The 24,272-nt window shown below is 42.8% G+C and overlaps 1 protein-coding gene across 1 annotated transcript; it reads right to left on the bottom strand.

Moving 5' to 3' along the window:
* smad6b (SMAD family member 6b) lies at positions 1-22,876 on the bottom strand. The gene is made up of 4 exons (XM_085461923.1): positions 21,278-22,876; positions 18,312-18,368; positions 16,344-16,421; positions 1-766 (listed from the first exon to the last, which is right to left on the bottom strand). The coding sequence occupies exons 1-4, from the start codon at positions 22,065-22,067 to the stop codon at positions 225-227; spliced, it is 1,467 nt and encodes a 488-aa protein (XP_085318049.1). The 5' UTR covers positions 22,068-22,876; the 3' UTR covers positions 1-224.
* Positions 22,877-24,272: the final 1,396 nt, after the last annotated feature.

Genomic DNA, 24,272 nt, shown 5'->3' with positions numbered 1-24,272 from the left:
TATATATATATATATATATATATATATATATATATATATATATGCCAAAGTGCATTTTCCGTTTTTTTCCACTTGTCCATATACACATTGCACCATACATAAATAGTTACATTGTAAAAATGACTCCGTATTTACAAGTATAATATATATTTCATATAATATATAAAACTTTATATTAAATCTAGGTAGATGATATTTGGGATAGTTTGTGGGGTCCATCTGTGTTATCTGTGGTTGTTGAGGAGGATCTCCAGCCAGCAGGGGCAGGAGGTGATGAACTGTCTTGAGTAGCAGGGGCCCCAGCCCTTAGCAAAGCTGATGCGCACACTGTTAGGGTCATAGGGTCCATCCAGGAGGTCAGCCTCTGTCGTGTGCCTCAGAAGGAACGAGCGCTCATAGTCAAACACCTTGATGGAGTAGCCTGGCATCACCTTCCGCACCACCAGAGTTCTGCTGTTGGGCACATCCAGAGTTGGGGAGTTGACAAATATAGGGTGCTCGCTGCGGTTATACGCCCAAACGCCATCAGGCTCTTTGCTGAGGAGTATGCCGTAGCCAATTTTGCCTCTTGTACGCTGAACAGTGCTGCTGCGATGTTCCAGGTTGAGCTGGCCCAGGCAGAAGCCGGTGCCCTGAGGTAGATCATAGAAGATGCTGACGGAGTGCTCATACACTGTGTAGAGGCGACCCACACGTGTCCGGTGCTCCCAGTATGCCACATTACACCAGTGGCTCTGCTTAGGGGCATCAGGTGACATACTGGCATCTAGAAGAGACAGAGAAATGTCCATTACACAAAACATAAACAAATGTAAACAGGGCTAATAAAAAGGATGGGTTGAGTTTTAAGGGATTAACTATCCCTTTTTATTGTTCAGAGCAGATGGCCACACTATAAATACTGAAGCAGGCACTGTATTGAAATTTAAGCCTTGTATAAATACCGCTGCTTGGACTTCTGTCACACACACATACACACAAACACACACACACCACCGCAACTATACATATCCTGGGGGTGGAGGGTGTAGCGAGGTCAGTGCAGCCAAAGACCTGCACTTCCACCCTCTACCTCAAGAGGGCACTGTAGGGATTAAACACTGACCACACTACAGAGCTGCTGGTCACACATGAACTTCCAAAACAAATTCTGTTTACTTAAATGAAATCCAGATTACACTCAAGTGTTCCCCTCTGAACGCCTTAAAACTATAAAATCTAGAGAGTGGAATAGAGGACAAGGTTATAACGTAGAAAAAATGTTTTGCACATTTTAATAACTTTTGAAAATTTCTTTTTAGCAATGGAAGCAAACCTGGCATCTTAAGACTAAACATCTCCATCCACTAAATCAGCTTCTTAATTCAGTTTTCATGGCTGCAGTCTGTGAAATCTTTTCAGTGACAGACCTCAGCACTCCAAAGTGAATTACTGCTCCCAAGGTAGACTTCGATCTTCACCATACCGAAGAGAAACACACATACTCACTCACACACACACACACACTGCTGACTACTTTCAGAAGCTGCTCAAAGCTGTCTTACATTTATATTACTCATAAAATCTGTGGTACAAGGAGAGGACAGGGCTCGATGGATGAGAAAGAAAAAGAATGGAAGACAAACAGTTCCAGTTTTTCACATCCTGGAGACTTACTGTTCTCTTTGTCATAGCTAAAACGAGTCAAAGGTGACGTTATTAGTGCCATGCACTTTGGTTTCATTCTGATTATAACTTTATTTTTGTTGTAAGCATTTTTGTCACGAGCTGTGGCTGAGCTTGAGGCATGAATCTGTGTGCAGGTCCCTCACTACATATATACAGCCGTTATGTGACGGCAGAGAGTAACACCTGGTTTATGGTTGCAGTTGTCGCCCTCACAAACAACAGCGCAGATGCTGGTCTTTGGTGCTGTTTTGGCTTGTCCTGCCCACGCGATTTTTGTAACCTGGCGGACGTGGCTGGGTTGAACACCCAACTGTGCTTTACTTCCATTTCAATGATATATCAGTCGAGGAGTTTAGAGATTTCCAGATTACAGAGAACAAGATGCTGCAACAGCTTGAAAAAGATGAGACTCGGGGAAAAAAATCTAGACTGAATCAAGTCTGGTGCACTTCAAGCTGCAGTTAAAACAATGACAGGGTGACATCATAGTTGTCATGCAACATAATCAATGTGGTTTTAGACTGCTGCAACAGCTGGAGAAGATAAGACTTTCTGCAGAAAGCTAACCTCTCTGATCAGTGTTGACATACTCATTTCTATTTTCATAAAGCAGCAGTGCGTCTGAAGTGTAGGACAAGATTGCAGCGAGCCAAGTGCGCCTCAAGCACATGTATGAACATTTTTACATCTGTCCTGACGTCACAGTACGTGCAAGCAATGACCAATGTGTCAACCATAACCGTGGTTTTAAGGAGCCTCTTTCTCCTCTTCCCTCGTCTTCCTCACATTCCACAAGAGTGGGGGTGACGGTAGAGGGCCAGGCAGGGGGTCCCCCTCCCCCTCCAGCCAGCTCTTCCCCTGCTGTGGGCCCAGGGACGGCATTCAGCTCCCTGACAACTTAGCACAAGCCCGTGACCCGCTGACCCCCCAGCCTTCATGCTATCAGCTCCCATTAACTCACACACAGAGTGATGCCATTATTTTGCTTCAGAGAGTCTATTGGCACAGAGGATTTAAAGCCTGGGCCTGTGGCCCCATTCCTTTCAGTCTCTCTGCTCTCAGGGCTTAATGACCGCCCGCCCCATTAACAAACGCCTTTAAGGTGGAGCATCACAGATCCACACCGCAACAAAATGCCTTGTTCACCTCCCACCCAACTAAATCTTTCTGCTGAGTGACCCATACTAGTAAAGTTTATACAAAGATTAGCAAAAACGTTGACCAGACTTGCACAGAGAAAACGCCTGCTGGTTCGAGGCTCTCTGTGTTATGGAGGGGGAAGAAAAGAGTGAGTGAGTGGGGAAGTGTGGAGGTGGGGGGAAGCTGCAGACAGGCTCTCTGTGTGTTTGCGCACACACTGATGGCTTAAATGACCCCCTCTCTTCAGGGGCCCCAACATGCATGTGCCATTAGTAAATTCCACACTCCAGCTCCTCCACTCTGAGCTCAACTTTTACTGCAGCACCGCTCGGCCACACAAAGAACTCAGCTCCAACTAGTTTACGGCCGTCCATTGTCTCAAATCAAATGGAACCCAGACATCAAGGTAAACTCACTTTGAAACTGTGCACAGAAACACGAAAGACCAAATGGCTACTGTCTCCTTCTCTTTGGATGGAAAGAACAAAGCAAAAACAATCTGGTCAATGATATCTAGTTTTCGCACATAGCGTGGTGCAAAGATAGTCAGTTGGACTATGAGGACCAGGAAGAGGAATAAGCAGGACAAAGGTTAAAAATGTATTTAATGCTAAGCTTGAGCCTGACGGAAGACAGCAAGCACAGAAAGAGCTGTGCTTTTTCCTGTTGCTCTGTTGTGTCTACGTGTGCTTTTGCACACGTGCCTGTTTGGACTAGGGGAGAAAAAACAGCATACATGCTTATGTTTTTGTCCTAAATTTGCTTGTTACGGATAAACGAGCACGTCTGCCATAACCTGATTAAATTTTACGGTGCTTTTCTTGTGCAGAAACACTACTAGCCTGTTCTATCACACCCGTGCGATTTATTGAGTGTCATGACATTTTTACAAAGCTCCATTTTCCTCAAAACATGCTACAATGTCAAGATGGCATTTTCAGATTTACATGTTTGGATGTTCTGCAAATGTTTTTCTACAAAACTGATATAAGAGTAAGAAGGAGGATTTAATTAGTAGTATCTGGTCATAAAATTATGTAGATACATGCCAGACCAAGACTCAGACCAAACCTTAAAAATTCAGACATCAGAGAGGCAGTTCAGTGGAGGTGAAATGAATGGTTGTGCCTCCCTCCCCTTTAGCCACAGCATGGACACCCAACTCTCTCAGGCTCCATGTTGGCCTGCATGAGGTTCTGCTCTGGGTGGAGCCATGATGGCTGGGAGCAATTACAAGTGCTCTGCATCCATTTAACCCTGCCACCTTTTAACAGCTCCGTTTACCCATTAGAATAGTAGCTCATGTTATTATTGTTATTTTATTCTCAAAAGCCTCTCCTCTTAGTGTCAGTCTCAGAGTCAATAGATGCCGAAACAGCATGGACGCCACACTTCCTGTTCCTGCAGCCAGAGGCAATGAGCTAAGCATATGATGGAGCTGATCAATTTTAAAGTCTTACATAACCAGGCTCACATCAAAAAAAAAGTAGAGATCCATAAATCTGTGGTATTTGATCTCTAAACGTTTCCATGGCCAACAGGAAACACAGTATGTGGAATAAAGCATCTAGTCTGGTGTTGTAGAAATATGATAAGAACAGGCTGTGTTTGGTTTTCCTTTAGGCAAACAGATTTGAAATGTAGCAAACCAACTATCACATTTTAGGGAATTAAGTGTAGCTGAGGACACCTGTATCCACATATACTTCACTTAGAGGTACAGTGACACACAGTAAACAGCACTATCTAAGAACTGCTACTCCCACAGCCAGAATTCAGTGTGTTTGATTTCCATAACAAGATGTGATCTCCATGGAGACGATGAGGAAAATGTTGATTTTTCTGTTTCCCTGTGGCCTCTCCGATTGGACAAATTCCGAGTGTCAAATGCAGGGCATCAGATCTGTCAATAAACACGGACTTATATCAGTTCTTTTGAAGTTAGGAGGCTAAAAGTTACGCATGCTCATTTGAACGCAAAAAGAAGTGAAGTGTCAGCTACATGTTGTCCAAGCAAAATGTGTTTTTATTTCTTTGTGATGGAGAAAAGAATGGGAGAAGTAGTCAAACTGAAAAAATACAAAAGTATTAGCAAAATGTGCTAAAAGGCAACCAAACCTGCCGCTGTGGTTGTAACAATGCAGGTGACTATGATGGTGATAAGCAAACACAGCAAACATGGATGACATATTTATTATGTTATAACAGAAGACAAACATGCCATTGAAAAAGCCCTTAAGTACACCTGTGTTAAACATAATTTGCCCAAGCCTCTTCCACAGATTTACATCTGGAAAAAAAACAGGGGGCGAGCAGATCACCCTGCTTGCTACGAGTTCCCTGCACTCCAGGGCGAGTCTGGATAATTACTGTTAAGTACACAAAAATGAGGGCTTGAAAGTTTCAATGGCAATCCTTGATGATCATCCAGTAATGCTTTTAAAGACAGCATGAAAAGGGAAGGGAGAAAAAAAAAGGGCAGAGGGAGCAGCAGAAAAGAGCTGCCCTGGGGTAAACACTGCTCCGCAGCCTTGGAGTGAGATGAATGGGAGGCCGAGTGTCAGGGACAGGCAGACAAACAACAGCTTCCCCTCCGCGCTAACATCTCCCCACCAAGCTCCAGGGCCACCCCCATTATACTTTATCTGTCCTAATCCGGAGCGGCTAGCAGAGATGCACTCATTCCTCTGCAACTTTGCTGAACAGGAAAAGAAAAACACTGTTGCCAGACTTCTTATGCAGCACAGTTGAAGGGAGGAGAGGAGCAAGCTCTCATTCTGTTCCAAGGATTAGATTCCCCTCCAGCTATTAGACTCTAGTGGTGAACTGATAGACTCTAGACTTGTGGTGGAAAGCAAGCACTGAGGACTGTGTGTGCATGTGTGAAAATTTACAATTCTTTCTTATTGTGCTTTCCTGCCCCATCACCCCACACATTTGTCTGATTTCTTTTATAACTAAACAACAAATTCATGGCTTTAATTCTGTGGGCAATAGCTTCCACAGGCTGACTATAACCCCGGAGCAGGCCACATTTAGGCTGGCGTCTGGGCTATCACTGCCATCAAAGTCGGCTTTATCAGACAGATATGCTAACTGGAGCTGCTCCTACATGTCTATGGATTTTTCTCCCTGAGGTCTGGCCTTTCTCTGCTGAGAGAGAACAAGTGATATAGACACAGCGATATATATGCTGGGGACACACACACACACACACACATGCTGTGGGAGCCCAGGAAACTGAATCCAATCACCAAACCTTTCTGGTCACAACGGGAATGCTTTACATTGTCATCCGCTTCCTCCTCACTTTCCCTCTGTTTCTGTTTTGGGATGACCCCACGAGGGAGGAAAAGTGCTGCACCCTTGATAGCAGATAACTAACAGAATCCATAAATTAAATCAATAAACAACAGTGGGTGTAGGAAGCTAAGGAGGCTAATACGAAGGAGCCATCTGGGCGCGTCAGTGAGGCTGCTGGTTTGAGAGAAAAAGGCTCCATTTTTTTTTTCAAGGGAAGAAAATGTGCTGCTCATTTCCTCCAAGTTTCCTCCAAAGCTCTGCAATGTGTCAGAGACATAGAGCACAAGCGATGGTGGTGATCCAAGTGAGGCCTTCAAGAGCCTTTCAGGGTTCGTAAAAGCTCTGTAAAAACTGTGGGGGATATTTGCGAATATGTCATATCTACAGGCAGCCTCAAAGGCCAGCCGAGTCCGAGTGAGCATCGAAAGCAAAGCGCTCAGCCAACATCCTGCTGGGTGGCTGCGCTCTTTCACCTCCCCATACAACCTATCTTTTTGCGTGTGTGTCTTGTTTGTGTGTGCACAAGTGTGAATGTGTTTGTTTGCTAGTGTGCGAGGGAGGTTCGAGCCAAGTAGGCTGGAGCGACTGAGTGGAGAAGACCCTGCACATTCCTGAACCCCCCCCCCCTCGTTGTGCCTCCTAACTTGCTACTCTGGTTAGGAGTGAGGGGGGTGAGGAGCAGTGAGAAGGTGACTTTCATTTGGTTAATCCTCAGCAGTGACATCACGTGTGAAGTCAAAAAGTTTCGGGTGCGTGGCTTGAAACGTGCACAAACTTTCTTCTGGGAAAACCGAGATTCCATATCGGAAGGAGAAAAGCGACTTTAGCTAGGCTATGGAATCAAGCTATGATGAAGGCCTGGTTTCAAATGAGCAGTAACAAGGAGCTCTATTATTTCGAGTTATGTTAGTCTGACTAATTTAAGTCGAAAGGTAGGTATTTGGTTTCCACCGGGCCGGGAGGTGGAGCAGCTATGATGGACACGCTTGCCGTTCAAACAATGGTTTTCTATTGATTGACCCAGTGGATCAGAGTCTGTGAGGAGAATGTGTTCTGTCAGGATAATGTGGCACCAGAGTTTCTGTTTCAATCACAACACTTGCTTGGGTGTAACCCACACTGCTCCACCGCGGGCATCCAGACACCGGCTCCCAAAACAAAGACAACTGCCCCCCCACCCCCACCCGACCTCATCTCCGATAAGTCAGCCCGTTCACAACAAGCAAGACATTCATTAAAAATGCAGGAGTGAACATTTCCAATAATTCACAAAGTCCTTCCCTGTCAACATCTGCAAAAAATCTTGAAACTAAAGGGAATGGCAGGATTTCATTAAGTAAATTATGTGTTGGCAGTCACAGAGAGGGGAAGAGGGGGAAGCTACAGCCAGACTTCTAATCTAAACCGTACCCTGAAATGCGACAGGCTGACTGCACGTACTGAGCCACACCGCCAAGGCTTTAGAAATGCACACAAATAAAAGATAAGTTAAACACACGACAAAAGTAAATACAGTTTTCCCCGGGGAACATAATAAATGAGAGTTTTCACATAAGCCTGTTTACAACTTGTAACAACTACTACTTGCAAAACTTGATCTCACAATACAATCTACTTTGTCAAGTTGTACTCAACAATAAAGGTTTTCTTGTCAGATATAAAACGGCATCAGTTTTCAGGAACAAGATGAAAGGCTCCAAATTATGTCTATCATACTTGGCCGTATGTTAAGACAAGGTAATGGAATGAAGATATAGCTCCAGTAGACTCCAGTAGACCATGTTCAAGATAAGGAAAGAGGCCAAATAAAAGAAAAAATCCAAGCGCTCTATCTCAGTTTACATGCAGAGAGAAAATTAACCAGTTCCTTGAAGCACTAGGAGTTTACTGTTTAGCAATACACAATAAGCTATCTTTTCCCTCCAGCAGCAAGAGTCTCGTGTAGAGATGTCAACTGACATGGGCCCCTACAGTTAATCCACAGAGCATTCTCAAAGCTCAAAGAATGTGCTGGCTATTCTGAGTTTTAAAAATACTGACGGCTATAGGTTTAGGCACAACTGTCAATGCTCCTCTGGGGAGGACTGGGGGGGGTTAAATCTATTTTTGCTTGCAATCAGGCCACAGGCTGGCCTAAATCATAGCCGGCCTTGGCCTGTGTCTGGATTTATAATTGTGGGTGAAATGGTCAGAAAATAAAAACAGCATCCACAACTGGCACCTCCTTCGCTACTCTATGCCAGTTGTGGACGCAAGACTAGCTCATTTACGGAGCCCAGCTCGAATGGAAGTATTGTTCCCCCTCTCAGCTTTGAGGGGAGGCACACTAAAATGCTAAACTAACAGTTGGGCATTCCATACATTTTTAATGGCATTGCACACTCTTTATTTGTTGCTCTAACCCTTTGCCCCGAGCTGAATGAATGGCCCTATTGGTGGAGAGTGGTGCTGCGCTGCAGTGTGAAGGGAGTGAGGATGGCAACGGCAGGCCTCCCTGTGCACATGTCAAGATTAGCTCACTCACTTTATTTGCTAAGGTAGAATATGGGGCAAAAAAGAAAATTATAGCACACCGAGCAAACCTCCTGTTATTTCTACTGACTGTACTTTCTGTGTGGTAAGGCCTAAAAAGAAACACAGTCCACTCTGTAAATCAAATGACAAGTACAGCACTGTGAGCCTAGAGGCTCGGTCAGGTACGAGGATATAGATTTATCTGGGAGTCCTTTAGTTAAGTTAATCAAACACCCAGCAGCAATGGCACCATACTGGCTTGCCAAACCGAGACAGTTAAATACTAAGCTCAGCAGGCTAGTTTCTGTTGACATGTAAGGGGTTTCAGGCCTCTCCAAGGACTGCTTTAGATTAGCAGGGCTTTCACTTTGCACGTAGAGGTCACATTACCTCACCGCATCTAGGGCCTGTGTTGGTAATACCAGAGGTGTGGACTCGAGTCACATGACTTGGACTCGAGTCAGACTCGAGTCATTAATTTTATGACTTTAGACTTGACTTGAAAAAATGTTCTAAGACTTGTGACTTGACTTGGACTTTTACACCAATGACCTGGGACTTGAATTGGACTTGAACCGGTTTACTTGAAAAGACTTGATATTTTACCCCAAATATAAAATTTAACATGCATATTATATAGAGATTGAAAATGTGACGTCATTCAAATTCAAATTTTATTTGTCACACACACACAACCATACACAGTATGACACAATCACGGGTAGAACCGCAAAGGATTCTGGGAACTCGTGGCAAGCGGTACTAGCGCACGCAGGCTTTCAATTAAAATCAGTTACACAGCGATAAAAAGAAACACAAAAATGTCAAGAAGCCGTTGTATTATTAACTGCAATAGCCGGTCGCATGACAGCCATGGGAAGCCGACGGGTAAAGAGATCGGTTGTTATCGGATTACGTCGTTGAAGAGAAATTGTTCGAGCCATGTTTCCGAAGTAACAAAGACGCGACGGGTGGCCTGGATTGCAGCCATTCAAAGATCAAATATAACGTCCCATAACACTCCAGCTCACAGGTTAGTCTGCTCCAAGCATTTACACGAAGGTCAGTCTGCTGTTGTAGTTAATACGTCATTTTTCTTAACATAATTGGTGATATAGGTTACAAGCAAGTCTGAACAGAAATTGTCGCTTCTTTGTTTATTGTGCATAAATAGTGAATTGTCCTGACACAATATTGCGTTTCGCTTCTGTTATTATGGTACATTGACAAAAACATATACTTTTATTCACAGGATAAAACAGTTGTTTTGTATCACTAATTGTCCAGTACGATTAAAGCATCCAATATTGTTGTCACTGCTACATTTCTGTGATGCTACCAGAAATTATTTCCACTGCTAATTAATTACCATTGAGCTCAAAGGTCCTATTAATAAACTGTTAACGAATGTGTATTTATGACGACGATTTGTGAGACTGGTAAACTTATGATACGTACGATGGTCTTTACTTTCTACACGGTGCATTTCAAGGTCCTGTACCCATCCGTCGGTAAACTGTACCTGGGCTTGTTGCAGTGACCTGAAGTTACTAAACTTCATGAGTGTATGCACTCACTCCAAGAACCGTATGATTATAAATATGCATATAAATATGCTATGATGAGATAGCTGACTTCATCTAACTAGCAAATGTTTTCCAGGCTACGTTGGTGATGCAGTTTTTTTTTTTTAAATGATATTTTAAAAAAAAAAATCATTTATTTATGTATGATATTTTTGTCATGCGATTTTAAAGCTGGTCCTACAACCGCATCCAAGAATAACATGCAGCTTATCTCAGAACTGTCGGTGAAAATTATTCTTGGAGCTAGGTTTAATTGAGCTGCATTTTATAGAGGTGCAATTTCACAATTTGTGTATATTTTCTAAGTTCACTATTTTGTCATGTGTTGAGAAAAACACAGATTTAAAAATTACATGGTCTAATATTTACATTTAGCATAACTGCAACATTATTTTTTTCGTTTTTTTTTAAAAGACTCGAAAGGACTTGAAATTCAAAATTTCAGACTTGTGACTTGACTCGGACTTTTACACCAGTGACTTGAGACTCGACTCTGACTTGCCTGACATTACTTTAGACTTGACTTGAGACTTGAGGATAAAGACTTGAGACTTACTTGAGACTTACTTGAGACTTGCAAAACAATGACTTGGTCCCACCTCTGGGTAATACTAACTGAAAATCAGCTCTCAAAACAAATGAGTATTTGAACAAAAGCTCAACAAAGAGTAAACTAATTTCTGAATTGCTGCGATAACTGAAGAAAATAAAAAGGTGCTTACTTCAAACTCCTATTTCTTCTGCAGAACACAGTAAGCCTACACATGGAAGATTTCTTCCCTATAAACTGAAGTCTTCCTTTAAATGCCTCAAATAAGGTCAAAAAGGTCAAAAAGCTGTAAACGAAAAGGTAGAAACATTAGTATACAATTGCCAAAACAGTTTCTTTTGCACATAAGAGAAACAATAATATCATATGCACAATGACCCCTCTGGAAATGCAAAAACGTCTGTTGGACTCTACTGAGAATCCTCGCTGTCATGACTCAAGCCAGAAAAAGTTGAAAGCAAATTTCTGACACACCACGGTCTAACAATGCTGAGAAAGGGAAAATGAAAAATGGCCTTATCGCTCTTATCAATGGCTCTTTTTTTCTGTGTGTATGAGTGTTACGTAAGGGGAAACGGAAGCCAGCTTCCCAGGACAGGAACGGATACTTGAGACGAGGACTGTGGGTACAGGCCCTACACCGCTGCACAGAGAATAGAGCACCAGACCCTTCAGGATGTATAGCTATAACCCTGCTCCACCTCCCCCAAGCCTAAAATGGGACTCTGCAAACTGGACAAGACAAACGGGTGAGGAGAGCCCCCTCATGTCCCCTGAGATGCTGGCCTTCTCTTCAACATTCCTCAGTCTCTCCCCACTGTCAAAGGGGCAATTCACCGCCCTGCAGTGCTACAAAACCCAGGCAGCTTTTTAAAACAGGATGTTTGTATGAGGCCTCCTTCCCCTCAAATAAACAATCCGCAAAACCTGATTTCGGGAGGCAGGGTGGAAGCACTCGAGTCACATTATTTCCACATCCCGTATCCTGGAGCATTTGGGCTCCTGAGGGAGTGTGGGCGGCCAGGCGCTGGGAAGGCTCTGGGCTGCGGTGGAAACCTGAGGCCATGAGCCAGGCTGCAAGGGGAGATGAGCCGGAGCTGTATCAGTCTGGGGTCTTTAGGATGGAGGAAGGGGCTCATGCCTCGATGAGGGAGGGGGACATCGCTAACATGCTGATGCAGCAGACCATATGCCAGACCATACCTCTGTCAGGGTCCTGCTGCTACACCGAGAAGGCCAGATGTCTTATATACAGCGTGTGCAAATGATAGAGATGCAAGATGACAGTTATTTATATTCAAAAACAATAAGCCTATATGATGGCACTAGGGGTTACAATTAGGCTAGAGAGAGAAAAAAAAGCCAATTCAAAGTTAACAGTGGGGACAAAATGGTTTGTGTCCTGTTAATTACCTCTTTTTACTTTGTTTGCCCTTTGTTTTTATTTTTTCCTTTCACTCGCCGGCTCGCTTTACGCACCAAATCTACTTGGTTAGGTTTTTTGCATAGTTGGCGAATTTTATACGATGATGAGATTGGCGTAATAAACTTGTCTAAATACTGCCATAAGCCCAGAGTGTCACAAGACAGACACCAAAGGATGCCAGCGGCTTTGACAAAATGGCAGTTTCCGACACCCTCTGATAAGAGCGGGCTGGTACAGTAGACATGCCTTTTAATTTATTTAATTTCTGTTTAATTAGATCCTAGCACAAGGGGAATCACATGCCTTCGAAGTCAGATCAACAGGAATGTGTCCAGTCTAATCTGCTCTAATCAAGAGATGCATCACATGCCTTGATTAGACTGTCTAATTATTCCACGCATTTCCACTGTCTGACGCAGACAGAGTGACTGGTTTGATGTTTAGCGCTCGCCTTCTCGTGAAACCAGCTCCGATAAGAACAATTTAATGCGCTTAGCTTATACATGTGAATGCAAAATAGATATCTGTTGCCTCATATCAGTGAGACAAAAGATATCTATCTACCAACTGCTTCGTTCCACCAGAAAGAAATAGCAGAGTGGACCTGAGACAGCGATTGGCTGCAGACAAGACATCTAGACAGCACTGGTCTTTCCACCAGAGACAGGCTGGCAGACACAGAGGAGCAATCTATGATTATTGTGTGGGAACCGTGACTACTTGCTTATGCCCTCTTTCCTTCAGCAGCAACTTTCAGTCATTGCTTCCCTCCTCCTACTTCCCTTCACTCAAAAGGGAAGAAAAGAGAAAAATCATTTTTTAAAAAGGACCCTTCTCACTACACATGTCTTCTGGTCACTTAACCACTATAATCTGAGAGAGTCCAACCAGTCACACCAGTGATGTCGGCTCAGAGCAGCATGACCCTTTATAAATTGTCTTACATGGATAAATCCCGGTGGCTTAATTGAAGACACCCCTCCAGTGGCTGATGAATATAGGCAGACTGGAGCCATTGTCTTAAAACAGGCTCAAACAAAGGAAAGTTCTGCATCACTCCTTGTACATAAATAGTACAGATGCTGTTATAACTACATGTAGTCACAATTACTCAGAAAAAAAGCCAACGGCCAAAATTAAAAAAAAATGTATCCTTGGCGACTGAAATAAGTACCAGTGCAAAAATATCTCACATTTATGGCTGCTCAGAACAGCAATATAATGAAGCAGTGACAAGCATAAAGAGCCCCCAATGTCAGAGACAATGTGACTGACATAATAAAGTCGATGCGTAGAAACCCCCCCTCAGACAGTCATACAGGAAGCAATGAGATCTGCATCAAAGGGCTGTGTACCGATGTCCACACAACGAGGCCCAGGCAGTGAGGAAGCATGTGCAGGCAGAATGTGAGAGGCAGCACTACACACTCACAAAGCATTAAGCTACATTATCTACTAAAAAGCTGGACCCAGTCATGATGTGAACTGACATCACCGCCACTTTTAAATAAATCCTGCAAACAGTACAAATGTCTGTGCACATATAGGATCAGGAGGTATGAATATTACACACATTCTTCCTCCCCACACTCCCAACCGATCGTTGCAGATGGCTGCCCCTTCCTGAGCCTAGTTCTGCTGGTGGTTTCTTCCCGATGAAAGGGAGTTTTTCCTTCCCGCTGTCGCCAAAGTGCTTGCTCATATGGGGGTTCGTACGATTGTTGGGCTTTTCCCTGTTTCTGTATCATTGTAGTGTCTTTACCTTACAATATCAAGTGCCTTGAGGCAACTGTTGCTGTGATTTGGTGCTATATAAATAAAACTGACCTTGAATACAACATTGTGCACATGGAGAAGCTTTTGAAAAACATTTTAGCATAGTGCACAACTGCACAAACTAACCAAAGGGATCAGGTGAATGTATCTGAACTGTAACTGTAACTCTGCAACAGGAACTTTACGATATAGATCGTACTGGTTTAATGGAATATTTACAAACACTAAATAATCTGAAGTAGAAGGAGTATACCTATTCAAATTGATCTGAATATATTCTGTAAAGTGGCAGAACAAGCTTATCTACCACACCAACCAGTTCCGATCTGTTTCTGTGCCATTGTGTGACGCAAAAGAATGCTCGGCGGGTATTTCTGTAGCCCAGGGCTGCAAACTCTAGTCGACTATTTGACTGCACCCCACCCAGCCAGTGCCCCCCAGACTTGCTTTTAAGAGGTTTACTTGTTCCTGCATGAGGGGTGGAGTCTGGATCCCACACAACTCTGGTTACACACAGACACTCTCTCTACCTAAGCTGGCGGGGGATTCACAAGGAAAGTCATCTCCAGGTCAGCAGCATGTTACACAGAGGATAACATGACAACATGCATTGCAGGTTTTATGTTAAATCAGACCTACTGTATGCAGGCTTTATATGGAGGCCTTCAAGCTTGTGGTGTTACGATGAAATAGAGCTTATTCACGATGGAGTTTCTATATCGTTGACAAGATGCTGATGTTTATTCTACATGGAAATGCTTTTGTATCTGAAACCTCTTAGTATAGAAAAACTCTCTGCTGGGCCCTGGTCATTCTCTTTCCTGAGTTCATTTTGCAAAGTTTATCACAGTCATTGCAGAATGATCTGGCCTGGCCTGCAAAAACAGTTGGAAGAAACCAAAGCCTAGCATGTCTAGATCCTCCCTCACCAGAGTCTCTGAGGAATTGTGGTGCGCGCTCTGACAAGCCCCTCATTTGTTGACTCAGGGAGTGTCGCCAGGCCATGCTGAGGTGGTGACAGCCTGTGCGCTGGGGAGGAGGGGGCCTTCGCTGACTGAATGCTTCAGTGCCAGGTAGCCATGTCAACTTCTCAGTGTCCTGGCCTCTGAGCCATGGCAGACCCCTTAACAGGAAATGCAATTCCCTGCAAGCCCCCAAAATCAGAGGTCTGACTCCCTGTCCACATGACACTGCGCATGCTGGCTAGAACCCTAGTACGAAAGGGGGAGGCATGCTCACTGTGGGCCATGAGAAAGGAGAGTTTCATTTCACATCAGAGGACAGGGCAGTTTCTGCTCGCCTCCTTTGGTGTGGCCCCATTCACAGGAGCAACTCCATTTCCGTGAACCCACCCCTCCCTGCAGCCCATTTACAGCCAGGCTGGAGGTTGGATAGGGTTGTATGTGTGTCTGTGCACATGCATGTGGACAACTACGTGTGCTTGTGTGTGTTTCTGAGCAAGCTTGGATCTTATTACAGTTTGATCCCACTCAAATATTTCTGAAAGAAAAACAGAGGAGGGGAGGCCAGCTCTGAAGCCAATGCACACGCCCCACTGAACCGCTGCAGTGCTCACAATGAAACCTTTATCTTTAAAGCTTGGACTGTTTGAAATGGTCCTTAATGAGAAAGAATAAAATACACCATCAAAATGAAACCTCCCCCTCACACACTCAATTTTGTGCAGAGAACAGCACTGAATTGTCGTTAAAGTACACTCCAGACACATTTTTTCCAGCTAGACTCAATTTAACCATTTCAAAGCCATAAAAACAGGATGATGCCACACTCAAAGCTCCCCTGATTTATTACAGTGGAAATATTACAGTTTACCAATGCAAGTGTATGCATTTAGCTTCATATATTCAGATGCAGACAACTGTGCAAAAAACATGGGCAACCACAGGCAAACGCATCAGCATGAAAGACGCTCTTGTTTACAACTAAATGATGATCTTTATTACTCAAACTACCAATTTCAAATATAGTTCGGGGAAGAAAGCAAAGTGCCTAATCTATTTATAATTGATCTTTACCACACGGATCACTTCATCTAACAGAAAGTGTTAGAATCAATCAGAGTAATAAGTGCTAGTGAGAGCTGATGTGCCACTACTTCAAACAGCAGTTCACACATATATTAAGAAGTAAGTCAGGAAGGAAATATAGCTGAAATCACAACCTAAATCCATGTATGCACAAACATCCAGACAACTTCTGACCACCCATAATCAGCAACCGTATTTAACATCACACCAGTATTTACACACTGGCACTTCATGCATTTTAACTCTACTAATCAATTTGGGAAACTGGTAAAAAAAAAAAAACATGTCAAAACTGCTCATTTGTCCACTGTAGGTAAAACAAAAACACGTACCTGAAAATTCTCCTGGTGTGATGTTTGGTGAGCTGGCTGCCTCGGTTTCAGTGTAAGACAATGTGGAGTCTGACAGATCTGTGGGGAATAAGGCAGAAATCAACCCCTGATCTACTAACAACGCAGGCAAGTAATCCATATTCTTACTTATCATCAGCCAGAGACACTCAGTGGTGTAGTCTCTGAGTAGTACATACAGTACAGCTGCAAACAGCATTGCTCAAACATTCATTTAGTAATACAAAAAAGAATTCTGAGAAGTCTTTCTTTTTAAATCTTGTTCATAATTAGCTAATAAGCTAATACAACAGCAGAAACCCTGCATTTGTAGACAGTCAGTTTCTCTGTATTACAGCATATTTGACTGATTTTGAGGAGAGCGCTGAGATTAACAGTAAAAAGCTCAGGACCGAAATTAGTCAGACCCCAAAGTCAGTGATTAGTAACATTATCCTTTGGCCTTTGTGCCCTCCAATAAGCATTAAAGGTAGTCTCACAATCTCCTGACAACTCTCTTTATGAATTTTATCCTGCATCTCATGTGCAAATGCTTCCAGCTCACTAATATTTGTTTTTCATGCTGCCACCGCTTTCTTTAAATCCCGCACAAAGCTTGATTTATAGGCCAGCGTGGAGTCTAAGACACAGTGGGCGATGTCATTGTTTGCATTTGTACTCGTGTGCTGGTATGTCTGCACTGTTCTGCCACTCAGAGATAATAAATATTTAACAACAATTACTTTAACTGAAATGAAGGTAAGAGAGAAGACATTAAAACTGATCAAGTTTATACACAGTTTGTCCGAGCTGTGAAAATGGCGAAACAGCACATGTAAACACTGGAAGAGTACTAGCTGTTGCATTAGTATTGTGAGCTGGATACAATTACAGCCTAGTACACTTTGTGTAACAGTTATTAACCATGTGCTAATCAATACACTGTGTTTACATGGCGCATTACTACTACGGGGCCTGCATCACCATGACACATAGTTATTTCTGTGTTAGGCCGTGGCGTAGGGTCTTATGACACTGAATGCAGTATTATAAATGAAATTTAAAACTGCAAATCAGATTTAAACTTAAAGACACTTAAAAAACACTCAAGCTTTAATTCCTTGGAAGTCCACTACACTGAGTGAGGGACTCATCTCCATGTTGTATTTTCTATGTGTTGCCCTTCATACACCGAACATCGTACAGCCCCAGGTTAGTCTTCTGTTAAACCACTGCTTGCTTTAATAAAATGAAATAATTTATTCTTTCTCTTCGCAGGGAAGAGAGCTAAAGCACCTACATAGATATATTTGTGTCTGCTAATGAAACACTATGAGCGCGTTAAAATTGAATTACCAAAAGATTAACTGCATTTTGAACCAATTCAGTGGCGTTAAAGATTTGTTAAGTGATTCAAAAACAGCAATATTAGAGATGGGTTGAATCATTTTGACATGACCGTAATAAATAAGGCCAATGCGATTATATCATTCAATTCAATCAACTCATTCAAAGGAATTTGAAGCAATTCTTGATCATCAATAAAAATAAAAAAAAAAACAACCCATGCAAATACACACTGAGCAGGGTTGAATTATATGGGCCGGCCACACCTCTATCTGCCTGGCTCTAGCTGATATGCTGACATTATGCCACAAGCTGGCACAGGTCTCATCTCAAAGCTACCATGTAAATTGCCAGTCATGGTGCCCTGTTACAGCCATTACAATTCTCCGCATTACTCTATTTGTGCTTCTTCCTGTTAAAACAGCGACTGACCGTGCTATTTCCAATTTACAGGCTCCGATGGTCTTTAATTCGTATTATTTTTATTAATACAAAAATCATTAGACATCAGTCATAACGATTCTTCAGCACTCCCAAACAGAGAAAGTGCAAGTGCTAATAGCAGGATTCAGATGAAGATGAGGAACTGAGGCGCAACAGAGTTCAACTGTGTTTGTCACTCACCCAGTGGCTTGTGTTCTTCATTAGGGGAAAGCCTTGAATAAGGAGGTGGGGGTGACTCTGTAACACAAAACAGTAATGTCAATAACCTTATAAAGGGAAAAAAAAGGAAGGTAAAACATAAGGTTAAGTCAGTCGTGAGAAAATATGGATTTGTGGAGCTAGGTTTCAGAAGATCTAACATTTGCGACACAGCATTTGTATTTTAAGCACTAATTTGATGTAAGAAAGATGTTTTAGGGGGAGAAAACCTCTGACGCTGGTGAAAATGTTTAGAGGCCGGTAACTGTAAGGTTTTGCGTAGACTATACTTTACACAGGCATACACATATAATGATCTAGTATTTAGATAATGTTCTAGTATCAAAGATCTATCCAGACGTTATATTCTGTGTGAAGTCATGCTGCGCTTTTTGTTTTCAGTAAAAGCAAGAAACATAGCTCACATACACAGCTCAAGTCAAGCCACAAGAGAAGCTTCAACACACAACATTTCAGAGGAAACGGCAGATTGCACCTTGACTCTTACAGCTCTGTGTCTGCGCTACAAAATAAATTCATTTTCTTCAAACGCTAGTTAAAAAGCTAATAAACCAATGCGAAACACTCCCTTCATTTGTCTCTGTTACTTGAGGAGATATTATTAAAGCTGAGCAGTCTTTAATATGACCACAGACTAACCCTAACTTTTAGTTAGTGTTTTAATAAATACGAGTAAATCTCTTTTTAACTTAATTCTGTTCAACGCCTTGACTTTTTCTTTTTCCAATAAAAAGGTGAAACGAAGAAAGTAACTTGCACAAGAAGAAGGAAAGCACAAAGGAAAGAAAACTTTGCGAGCACACAGTGACCTCGCCTACAGGGAAAATGGGAAGGAGAAAAGCATAATAGCAGTGGGTCCTTTAAGAGTGGCGGCAGTAATTGCCAGGATCTGAACTCAGTCACTCAGATACACAGCTAGTCAGTCTGGCGCCAGTAGTATGCAAACTGTATATTATCACCACTCCTTCACCTAAATAGCATGAGGGGACCTCCTCAGGACAAAAGGGCTTTTAAAGCGCAACTTGAAACTGATCTCATTCGAAAAGTATAATGCCTGGCGAAATAAAAGGGAAAAGTTTTTTGTCCACTTCAATCTCAGCTCACTGCTTCACATTTTATAAAGTTTTATTCCTTAAAATCCCGTGTGTAAAACTTTGAACAGTATTATAGTTTTAGATAAATCTTAAGTAGGCTGAGCTACAGTTATGTTTTTAGCTTAGTTTTTACAAAAGGGCTGACTTCTTTTACACTAAAACCTGTTTGTTTTACTGAGTTTCATTCCTGTAAAAACCCTGTTTTTTACATTCCCGTCTACAAACACTGTCAAAACCCGGTGATTAAGGTCTTGATTCAAAGCCCCCCCCCCACCCCCCACCCCTTGTGAATAGTGTGAAAGAAATACCAGCTCTATTGGGCCACGCATGAGCGCATGTGAGCTATGTCTACTACAAGCCTTAGTCCCAATTTGGGGTACGTGCCTCTTTCCCTCTTCTTATAATTCATCTTGGTAGTTTCAGTGGGGGCAAAAAAATAAGAAAGAAGAAAAATCCCACAGCACAGGCTCACTGTTCAGCAGATGGAACAAATATCACACTCTTGTCTATCAAACTGATCTTTTTCAAACCAATAAACAGTAAGGTTTGTCAGCAAACTTGAGGTTACATATATTGGTTCTGATTGATTTGGACAGCGTGTTAGGAAACCAGAGCCAAAATCCACATCAGTTTCCCCCATTTGCTCAATATGAATTCTGATATTGTTAAACTTGTGACTTTGAAGTGCTTGTCACAGCCAGCTGGCTCTAGTAAACATGGATGTTATGGAAAATCCTCCTCCTGTGCCAGTGAAGGGACAGAAATACTAACGCTTGCATCTTTACACATGATACCAGGCGTTGTCACTGGGTCAGCGGGGTCGAGTGGCCCTGTGTTTAAGGTTTTTCAAATCGTAGACCCCGTCCACTGCCAAAATCTAATGTGTTTAATAGAGGTCAGGGAGGTTCTGCCATAGATAGCTGATTGATTGTGGAAATAAAGCTTAATCTCCAGCACACGCCACTTAAAGTGACATACAGCAGCGAGGCTGTACCTCTGAGTAACTCTAAACAGCCACATACATGTCATACACAAAAAGTCAAAACAGAGGTACTGGCAGTCACTCTGAAGGCACCGACTTGCTCAGACACACTACACAGTACACACAGTACTGTATACATGGACAGTGGAACAAACAAACAAACTCCCCTTTATTGGAAACTTGATGTCACAGGCCACTGAAGTGAGCTCTGCAACAACAGAGCTGTTCAAATTTGACATTCTGGGTCAAAACTGACAGGCACAATAAACCGCTGAAAAATTTGTGCAGATCCTGGCGTGTTTTCAACACACGCTCTGCACAAATATAATAAAATTACCCAAGGTATCATCTAAGTAATCTGCCCCACATTTATGCTTTGTCAAATCTTCGTGCATGTCCCTTTGCTCGCACTTATTATTATTGCTCACCTTGCAGTAAAGATGGCTTTGGTAATCATTAACTGTTTAATCAAATGGCCAACCTTTCTCTATCACAGGGTATGAAACCAAGCCAAACAACAGGACAAATAAGGCAGTGTGACAGAAAAATTTCCAAGGCCCTTTAATGCCCACCCCTAAATAATGCTGGTTTCTGCTTGTAACTCTAACACGATCTGCCTTTAAATCAAATGGAAAATGTTTGAAAGTTAAATGAAATTGTTGCAATTAAAGAAAAGACGCAATATTGTGCAGTAAAGGTGTGTCAAAGTGAAAATACAGAGACAACTTTGAGGAACGTTTTCATGCAAAACAAGTGCAGATGCCCAAATGCTTAGTGCTTTGTTGTCATTTAAGCTATTGCAGGCCTTTGTGGTACAACATGCATGCAGTTTGTGTGGCAGACTCTTTTACCTGGCCCACAGAGTCGACTGTAGTGATAGGGGTTGCAGCATACTGTTGGACTGTCCGGGGCCCCAAAGCTCCTACACTCACAGAGCGGTTTGAGCTGGGCAGAGTGCTGGAGGTCAGACCAGCGGTACAGTTTACACACAAGCAGCTGAGGGGATGCCACATGGCCGCCGAATCTCAGCTCTGTCCGTGAAACCATAACACAGTCGCTCGGCATCCCTCCTCTGGACTCCACCGCTTCTAGTAAGGTATCCAGCGCTTTTTCCTTGAGCCGTTTTAAAAGAGCGTATGTGGCTGATTTCAGTTCTTGCTCTAATACCGTGCGTGGCATCGCCTCCTGCGCCTCCGGAGAGTCGCTCTCTCCTGGTCCAAGGTTCCTCAGCCCGAAGTGACACGACCCCGGACCCCTGGTGCCCTGAGCCGTCTCTGCACCCCTAAGCTCGGAGTGGTCCTGGTCTTTAAATAAGCAGCACGTCACCGTCCTGCATTCGCTGTCCTGTAGCGAGCGGGGGCTGCCCTGCTCCTGGGCACACGCGGCACCCCCATCCTGGTCCGATGTGACCCTCAAGTCGCTGCTCTCCACGGGGCACACACCCCCTATGTCCAAGACAAGAGACCCGCTAGGGGTCATCGGTCTGAACTCCGTTTTGGGAATTTTCTCTGGGTTGTAGCTGAACAGATCGTCCCTACAGCCCTCACCAGATTTGCCAATTCCATCTTCTCCTTCTTTATCTGGGATCAAACGGCTTCTCCACAGTCGCCGCACAAGACCTGAGCGTTTCGTCCTGAACATACGACAACTTGAAAATCTATAAGGATTTTTTTTATTATTACTCTTGTACGGATATCCTAATATTAAAGACACTTCTCCGGTCGTTGCAAAACATTAATGACGGTGAAATGCCGTGCAGTGCATGCACAGCCAAGTGACGAGCATTGGTGGCAAAACCGCAACATTAGAATTAAGGAGATTTTGTTGCATCTACAACAGCAAAACCGAGCAACAAATGCACTGCAGCATTCCGATCAAAAGGCATGAATTCAGCCGATTATACTGTAAATAAACAAGCTATGAAACTGTGACTTATTCTCCTGGATCGCTGTGGAATGGACTGTTTACAGCCTTTTTTTTTCTTACAAGCAAATAAAAAAATAATCTGAACACATGAAAACATATAGTGATATACTCTATAATATAATCCAAAGCCAACAGCCTCCAAAGCAAGACGACAACTCGCTGCCTCAAACAGTTCCCGACTTTTAGCGACCCCAGTTCTACTTTCTACACCGGCACGTAGAGCATGAGGTACTTCGATGCGTTTTAATCCAAAGAAAATGCAGCGCAAAGTCAGGATCCTTGCCCTCTTCTCGAGATGTCAGTGCACTTCTTCTCTTTTTAAAATCCAAACAAAACGTCCATGCGTGCTGAAATGATCTTTACGAAGCCGATCGATCCGGGGCTGAGTAGAGCTCCTGCTTCTCTGCTCAGATCTAAACCAAACTGCAGCCCAGATCCCGTTCTTTCTCCGTTTCTCGCTCTTTTTCTTTCTGCCCCCCTCCTCTCTCTTCCTCACACACACACTCACACACACACATACACGGGGCCCCCGAGGAGAGCGGTGGAGCCATTGGCTGACTACCATCATGTGCTAGTCTAGACACTTTGGCGGCTGAGCTGCACTGATTGTTGCGCAAACAAGGTTTCAAGTTTCTTAACTCTTAAAGGCGAAACACCCATCTCTCTTTTTAAGTTAAAGTTACAAAAACTTATTCACACCCACTGCACTTAGTATGTAAAGTTTTTACAGAAAGCAAAAACAAACAATTGAGAAACTCATATGCACCAATATGTGCTTTTTATTTCTCCGCTGAAAAGTCTGATTATTTTCATTGTTTATTTTGTTTTCTACTTCATTTTTTTTTATTGAGCCACAAACATGGAATTTAACTAGAAATTTTTAGACAATAATCTAATAAAGTTTATGAGATTATGAAGAGTGAAGACAAAGCATCAACATAGCATAAAAGAAATAAGACAAAAATAATGATGCTGACACTCATCTTTCAGTCTGTCCTCACCTAAACAGACATGAGTAAATAATAAAACTACAAGAACATGGAAAGCCTGCAATTGCATTTACATAGGATGACAGATAGGACGATTTTGCATTAGATCTAATCTTTGACCCATTGACCTCATTAGGAATTTTTTCTTACTGAAAATACAGTTTTTCTGCAGTTTTGTGATGACATCACATGCATTGCCTTGCTGGGTGGGAATAAATGCAGTGCTGATCACAGTAAATTCACACATGATGAAGTTTTAGCTTTGATTCAAAGCACCAAAACGCTCCAAATTTAAACTAGTAGTTTAAGTATTTAAATATGTAAGAATTGTGTTAAGTTAGAAACATTATTACATATAGAAATTACACATTATATTGGGCTCAGGGCCATGTAGCTGGTTTTCTGGCTGCGTTGTGTTCAGATCAACACAACTTTAGGATATTTTTGGTCTTTAAGTATGCCTGAAGTCTAGAACCCACGGACCTCACCAAACACTGTGTGTCATGTCTTGAGATGCTCTGCCAGGACTTGATTGTGGGTCTTTATGCATTCAGTTTTGTCCCCAGTAAATGACAAAGACCAGGTGACTGAATTGGCCATTGAAGAGTATCCCATTTCTTTGCCTCAAGAAACTCTTGGGTTGCATTTGCAGTATGGTTTGGGTTGTTTTCTGACTTTCTGACCCAGTCTTCTTGATCTTTAGTGTAACCAGTGGTTTACACCTTGGTGTAAAAACTCTGGATATCCATTTATGAAGTTGTTTCTTGATTGTAGACTTTGACAGTGATACTCTCACCTCCTCAAGAGTGTTCTCACCTTAGATGTGTTAGATGTTATGAAGTTGTTTTCCTTAATCAAGAACATGGACACAGCAACAGGGTTTCGGTGTAGCCGAGATGGGCACTGCATACTTTCTTTTGAATACCTTACC

This window comes from Copadichromis virginalis, linkage group LG7, assembly GCF_057382275.1.
Source record: "Copadichromis virginalis isolate Kocher_CV1m ecotype Utaka linkage group LG7, C_Virginalis_male_GT1.1, whole genome shotgun sequence".
NCBI classification, from domain to species: Eukaryota; Metazoa; Chordata; class Actinopteri; order Cichliformes; family Cichlidae; genus Copadichromis; species Copadichromis virginalis.
The sequence above is the reverse complement of the archived record's forward strand: the minus strand, read 5'-3'. Positions and strand labels throughout refer to the sequence as shown.

Bases quoted from the DNA above. Each gene is read 5' to 3' on its own strand.
- smad6b (XM_085461923.1), bottom strand. From the start codon at position 22,067: ATGTTCAGGACGAAACGCTCAGGTCTTGTGCGGCGACTGTGGAGAAGC. The intron at 18,369-21,277 runs GTAAAAGAGTCT...TTTGTGTTACAG, and splicing joins CAGTCGACTCTGTGGGCCAG to AGTCACCCCCACCTCCTTAT. The intron at 767-16,343 runs GTACGTGTTTTT...TGTCTCTTCTAG, and splicing joins CACACCAGGAGAATTTTCAG to ATGCCAGTATGTCACCTGAT.